This window comes from Silene latifolia, chromosome 2 (genome assembly GCF_048544455.1).
Source record: "Silene latifolia isolate original U9 population chromosome 2, ASM4854445v1, whole genome shotgun sequence".
Lineage (NCBI taxonomy): Eukaryota > Viridiplantae > Streptophyta > Magnoliopsida > Caryophyllales > Caryophyllaceae > Silene > Silene latifolia.
The window spans coordinates 136,416,567-136,423,715 of record NC_133527.1 but is presented as its reverse complement, the minus strand read 5'-3'; the positions used below and the strand labels follow the sequence as shown (position 1 = coordinate 136,423,715).

General features: G+C 35.4%; 1 protein-coding gene and 1 long non-coding RNA gene across 2 annotated transcripts; both read right to left on the bottom strand.

Moving 5' to 3' along the window:
- Window positions 1-1,628: 1,628 nt before the first annotated feature.
- Window positions 1,629-4,468, bottom strand: LOC141643021 (uncharacterized). Its single transcript, XR_012543587.1, has 2 exons — window positions 4,088-4,468; window positions 1,629-2,088 (listed from the first exon to the last, which is right to left on the bottom strand). It is a non-coding gene; the product is annotated as an uncharacterized LOC141643021 (long non-coding RNA).
- Window positions 4,469-5,529: 1,061 nt separating this feature from the next.
- LOC141641363 (aspartic proteinase CDR1-like) lies at window positions 5,530-6,944 on the bottom strand. Its single transcript, XM_074450030.1, has one exon. The coding sequence runs from the start codon at window positions 6,942-6,944 to the stop codon at window positions 5,568-5,570; it is 1,377 nt and encodes a 458-aa protein (XP_074306131.1). The 3' UTR covers window positions 5,530-5,567.
- Window positions 6,945-7,149: the final 205 nt, after the last annotated feature.

The window sequence follows — 7,149 nt, the reverse complement described above, 5'->3', positions numbered from 1 at the left end:
GGATGGTCGTCGAACGGTGAGTTGATTGGCGAGGTCGATGACGGATTTAGGTGAGACATGGGGTGATTGGTGGTGTCGTGGCTCTGATTATATCGTCGGCGTCGTCTGACGTTGTTTATGATGTCATTTGTGTTGCCTGGGATGGCCGGTGGTATCGCTGGCCTGAGTATTGGAGGTGGTGGCGGCTGTGGTAAAATGGCGTTGGTCGTGATGGTAGTGGTAGGCTGGCGGTTGTGATAGTGGCGGCTATAATGGTGGTGGGTGGTGATAGGCTGGTGGTGGTGATGGTGATGGTGACGGCGGCAATGGTGGTGGTAGGTGGTGGGCTTTGTGGATCCTAGTGGAGCGGTAGATACACATAATACCAGCCCAGATACACATCGTATTACTACGGCATACATGTGTATCTGGTAGTAATACCATGTGTATCTAGTAGTTATACGATGTGTATATGAGGATAGTAGTATGTGTATTTGGAAGTATTATATTGTATATCTGAGTAGTTCGTACGGCATACATGTATATCTGGTAGTAATACCAAGTGAGTGTGAGTAGTGGAGGCTTAAGGGTGGCTGGTGGTTTCTGGATACACACAACACGAGTATAGAGCTATAGATACACACAAATTGACTTATGTATGTGAGTGTACTAATTTGTGTATCTGGTGTAAAAATTTGTGTATGTGTCTAGTCATCACACCTTTAATATTCCGATCTTATAATTTCATAGACAACAATTATTCTAGTAATTAAAATGGAATTCGTGGAATTTGTTTATGGTTGAATGTCGCTGAATACAAAATCTCACTCCTTATTAAAAAAAAAAGGTAGTCATATTCTGGATTGCAATATTCCACATTTTGCTAATAGTTATCTTGGTTTAATTTTGTCTAATTAATGATATGATTATTACATTGCCATGTTCAAGAATTCATGGCTTCGGATGTGGTCATGGGCTGGATTCATTTGGATGAGATATTAATACTATATTGGAATGTAATTGGCAGGCTAAGAAAGATAATTGTAGTCAGTAATTGAACTTGCCAAGAATATAGGGCAGTTTAAAATCTGTCTACATAAACCCTCTCATTAGGAACAAATTAACTAATTTTAAGAATGTAACCTTGTAAACTATTAATCTTCAGTTTTAAGTGATTCAAAAGAAAATATAGTTTCTTGATAGGCTCTGGGTAAAATGGATCAATGTGATATACTTAAAAAACCAAAGCATAGAGAATTACAGTCATAGTGAGGATGTCAGCTGAACCATCGACGGATCTGCAAGGTTAAATTGAAGTTTGCAGTTGGTTTCCATAATGGCCAGTAGTGGATTGTAGATGGCGGAGGATATATACCATTAAGAATGGATATGAATGGTATAGACAGAAGAATGCTACCATGCTACCTGCATAGAGTAGTATGGAGCGGATACGCAGTCCCTAAGCATGCCGTAGTAACCTGGCAGAAAAAAGCTGTGGATCTTTATCAAGTGATATTCGGATTTGAGATTGAGAGAAATTATTTCCCTCTCAGGATCATCAAAAGCTAAGAAATCAGTAGAGTTAAAATTATGTTGATGCAACTGTGCAAGTGTTTGACATCCACATATCACTTGAGAAAGCTGCAGAATTGAGATTAACTTCGGTTTCGTGTTTAACAATTAACATTACATACATGGCAGTCTGTAATAATTGAAATTTACGAAGATTCAACTAGTACAGATTCAGAAGATGCAAACAATCTACTTTATCATTCTAACTTATAGGAGGATAACTGTTGAAGTGATAAACTAAAAAAAGCGACAACAACAAGAAATCTGAGCATGAAGTGTAAAAAGGAGCCAAAATGTCGGTTCAGTTCAGGATCTCATTAGCCATTATTGAATGTCTAAACTCGACCGTTCTACAAGCATTCTTTCTGAACCTTGCCTGGATTCCATCAAGACTTCAACCTCTTTGGGAGTTGGGACTGTTCAATCCGAATTTCCTAGCAACATTCCAACGATCAAGTCGAGACATGCCAATGCATGGTCTTAAGCCATAATCAAGTTGAATTGCCGGAGCACCTCTCCATTTGCATTCATAGTCCTCTGTCAAAGTACATGTCACTAAATCAGTTTCTCACTTGGCGAAAATTTCTTTTAATTAAAGATGACAATCACATAGAAGCACCATCAAACACCTTACTTTTATTAGCTATCCAGTTTTTAATAATATTTAGTTTGCTAATTAACTTTTATTAGCACAATCACAAAAGTTGCATACCACAAACATCAACTTTATTTTCAAACAACCCTAAAGTAATAATATGAAATTGTTCCACCTTACAACCGAGCAAACGAATCCAAATATGACTTGAATTAAGCTGTTGACACCCAAACTGATTATCACCCCTAAATTACTCGATAATTACACCCAAAACGTATTTGAATCAAAATGATCAAACCTGACAATCTCAAATATACGTGAAATGACACCACCCAAAACATATCATTCACCTATGTCAAGTACTGAATCAATTGAGTGAACTTGTCAAAAATTCGAACTTCAAGGACGATATAGCTTTCTAGCTTCCGCAAGTTCACTCTACGCATAAAGTTTTTTGGTGACAGTATAACTCTCAACATGCTATAATCCAAGAGAAATATAAAATACATTTCTCGACGAGATATGAATTTCTGTCGCAACTCGAAAGTAATAGCAAGAGAGCACGCAAAAAAAAATAGAAAAATGCCTAAACTCATCATGGAAATATAATTAATAATCGCCAAATTTAACATAAGAGTATAAATTACCAAGTTGCTAACAAATGAAGAAACATTGAAATTGAGATGAAATAATTGTTTGGTTGTGTAAGAAGAAAGGGTAAAAAAAGACTACGGCTTTAAGTGATTGGATTGAAGAAATATGATACCTTTAAGGTACTACACACACTCCTTTAATTTACAAGATACATTCCTGTAAATTGCTAGATACACCCCTTTATGTTGTTAGATACATACCTTTAAGATGCTACATACACTCCTTTAATTTACAAGATACATTCCTTTAAGTTGCTAGATACACCCCTTTATGTTGCTAGATACACATTTTCAAGTTACTAGATACATACCTTTAGGCTTTAGCTAGCTAGATACACACTTTTAAGTTACTAGATACATACTTTAAGGTGCTAGATACACTCCTTTAAGTTACTAGATACATACCGTTCAATTTGCTAGAGAAACTTTTTAACTTATTAGATACATATCATTAGATCGCTAGATACATTTTTTTATGTTACTAGATACACTCAATGCCCGCCCAGCAAATACCAAACCGAGAAGACCGAGAAGATATATAATATAACAGTGTTGTTTATAAGAAAACTATATTAAGAAAGTCTTTAGAATCAGATGTTAGGTAAACATAGCATATTAATCAACCTTGAAATAACCATTTAACATATACAAGAAGGAGAACACTAAACAAGTGTTTCTAGTGACAAGCATATGACAATTAAGATCAACATTTTAAAAACTACACATAGTTGACAGCTTGACACTTACAGCAAAAAAAAAAAGCTAACCCTGACATAAAACAAGTTCAATTATCTGAAACCATCATACTAGTTGACGATTATGAAATGGCAATGTTGCTAACAATCATCAAAATTGCACAACCAGATTTCCATACCCATAACAAGCAGTTTAAATCTTGAAAAAGCGAAATTATCAACAATAAATATTGGGGATATAGACTTGTTATAACCAGTAGTATAAACAACTAATTGACAAAACCCTCATAACTGAATTCAAAAGCAAGAGAAATCAAATCCAACACATGCGAGTCGCCGACCCACTAACATCGTTGCCGGCGTCAATTGTCGACGACCCAATAATTAACCACCCGCAAATAATTAACACACCATTGTTGTCGTTCTCCTTCGTCACCACTGGTGGACTCAAATTTGGTTGAGAAAGACATTTCCCGAGTCAAAATATTCCGACTAGTCCATTTTTACAACATTTTTTTTCGAATCTACACTATTTTTTGGTAGATCTATAATTAAAATAACAAGTATTTAGGAGTTGAAAATAACTAACTCACCGGAGAAGGGAGATGCAATGGAGATTCAACGATAATATGTTGAAGTGAGTCGCCAAACAAAGGAATTAGTCGCCGGAGCATTGGCGATTGTGTGACTGATAGAACGAATTGAGATTAAAAACAGGAATGGAGAAGAAGAAAAGCAAGACCGTCGGCGTCAGAGTTGCGCCTGCGTGATCGGCGTCAAGTCCCATCAAGTAGGTCGCCGTCGGAGGGTGGTGGTCTGGGGAGGTGGAGGGAGGGTAGTGGGTGGTGGAAGGGGATGAAAGAAAATATAAGGGAATAATGTCAGCCAGGTTGGTTTGTGCAAGTAAGAAATGCTTTTAATGTCAGTAGTCGCGTGTTTTATTGATTTAAGGTAGTTCTTACGGTTCGCACCGTACTTTAGTTCGCACCTGACCCCGACCCTATATATATATATATATATATATATATATATATATATATATTATGGAATCTAACTTGAATTATTTATAACCTACTTATATTATATTTTTGTATGTTAAATAATTAATATCTCTATACATCTAATAAACTATAAAGTTTAATAAAATTGCATAGATTTTAAATTTAATATATAATTTCATGATGATAATAATTAATACCATAAATGTGCATGTTTATACTAATTTATTATTTTATTTTAAGGAAATTGGCCATCCTCTAGTATTCTATAAATATTTAGGAAAATTACCAAGCATCTTCTTTCTTTTAATCTCCTTAAAATTGACCATCTTAATTAATTAATTATTTTAATAAAATTGATCATCTTAATTATTTATTTTATTTTAAGGAAATTGACCATGTTTTAGTCTCTTACAAATGTTTAGGAAAATTACCAAGTTCTATGTAATTTAATTTTAACCCAAACTATATAATATTTGCATTGAAATCCCTTAATCGGGTCCATCACATGATGCTAGTGATTTAAAACTATATAGTATATTTAATTTGTATAACTTTATTTAATTACATTAAAGTACCTTGGTTTCTGGAATTAATATATAGTATTGATTGATTGATTGATTGATTTTAGAGGGAAAAAGAATATAACACTTAATTTAGGTTTAGAGAAAGCGTATGATATGGAAAGTTAATGAAAAAATGTATGTGAAAAAGTAAAATTCGTATCCGTATGTGAAAAAGTAATTCCGAAAAAAGAAGTTTGATCGCACAACAAAATCAAAACAACTTAGTAATGTCATAAAATGTTTATTTTAATGAAAATATTTATTTTAACTCAATAGACAATATTTTCATTTTATATATTTCCTCAAATTATTTTAAAGAATATCTTTGGTCGCGTAATGCTAACATTAACAATACTTTTGTTTTATACGTGTACATAATTCAATAGCTTCGTCATGAATAACATTTATTTATTTATGTAAGCCTTCCACAAGAATTAAAACCACAAACAACTACTAAAACAAACAAATTAAACTAAAAGAAATTCCAAGTAACATTGATTTATGTGGTGCTAAACACTAGCATTTTTAGTACAATCCATTGGTTTGAAGGAGAGTTTACCTCCATCATTATCATACCCAATCAAAAAGTCTATTTGAGCAATATTCCCCAATATTGGAATTTGTTGTTCACCTAATGGTACCATTGCAAAGCACACTACATCCTCTGCTACTTGAATAAATGTGTTAATTGGCTTCAACACCACGTCGCCACCGTCCAAATCGCTTCCACTGCCAAAATGGGCTGTGATGTTGGGAATATTTAAATCAAGTCCTCCATTTTTGGTTTGGTAGCAGAGTTCCAATTGCCCTGATGGGTCGTCCACCGTCTCACTGTTAATAGCATCCCTCACGGTGGAACTAAGGTCAAAGTACACATCCGAGGGTAAAAGGGTCAATGTAGTTCCCGAGTCAATGATTATATTTCCAGGAGTACTAATGGGATCATTACCATAGTCATCATTAAGTTTAGAACTCGTAGGGAAGGGTATTTTTGTCTTTCCGACTCTGAAATACTCCAAGTTAATGAAATAAAATGTTTCAATGTTACCATGCACTATAGGGGTAGAAATAACACCCGGTCCCGATACCTCCCCGTTTGTTCCGAAATTAATCTTGCTTGTGTAGTTACCTTCTTCAGAGTAAGGAATCAAGCAATATGAGAATTTGCCGTTGGTCGACGAATCAAGTTGTGATACCAACGACAAGGGGCCGGCTCCAAGCCCGACTAAACCCGACCCGGTATTCCTAAAAGTCCCGTCATTGTCGTTGCCACAACCAAAACTAACCTTAGGGAACGATATTCCACGTGTGTTTCCTTCAGATTTGAACGTTATGGTCTCGGAAGCCACGGCCCCGGACGTGTGTGACGAATCACCATATCTGTACGTGTATACACAAGTGTTCTTGGTAGTGCAACTGGATTGCGATTTGTCTAAGGCTTGGCAAGCGTCTGACTCACAAGATTGGACCTTATAGGTGGATGATTTTCGTGGGTCGAAAATGGGAATTTCCTGTTTATAACATTCTAAGCAAGGTTGGCATTGAATCCAAATTAAATCACTTCCGGTGTCAACAATACTTAGTTGTGACACAGGTGGCGTGCCAAAAGACAGTTCCATAAGGTACTCTCCTGAGGCAGACTTAACTTTTGCTTGTGGGTCACTGGCTGATGTTGTTGTGAATCGGTTAGTTTTAGTGAGAGAACGTTGGATTGAGTTTCTTAGACGTTCATATTGGTTAAGGGACGGGGTGGACAACGGGGATAAAGATGATTCGCGATGGATTAAATCCGTGGTGAAGCCTTTTGCATGAGCTAGTGTAGGAGGAACAATAACTATGAATATAAGTAAAGAAGAAATGTGGGAAAATAGTGAATTAATTGCCATGGTTGGATTAAAATGATTGTATGAATTGAATAGGATGAATTTGCATGGATTTTATAGGAGAGGGTTGACGCTAAGTATCGTAAGTATTTGATACTGTAAATTAAATGGTGCGGAAAATGTTTTATTTATGTAAATGTATCATCAGAATAATGTCATTAGGATCATAATCCCAATCAATTACCATAATCTCACCATTTTTTAGCTA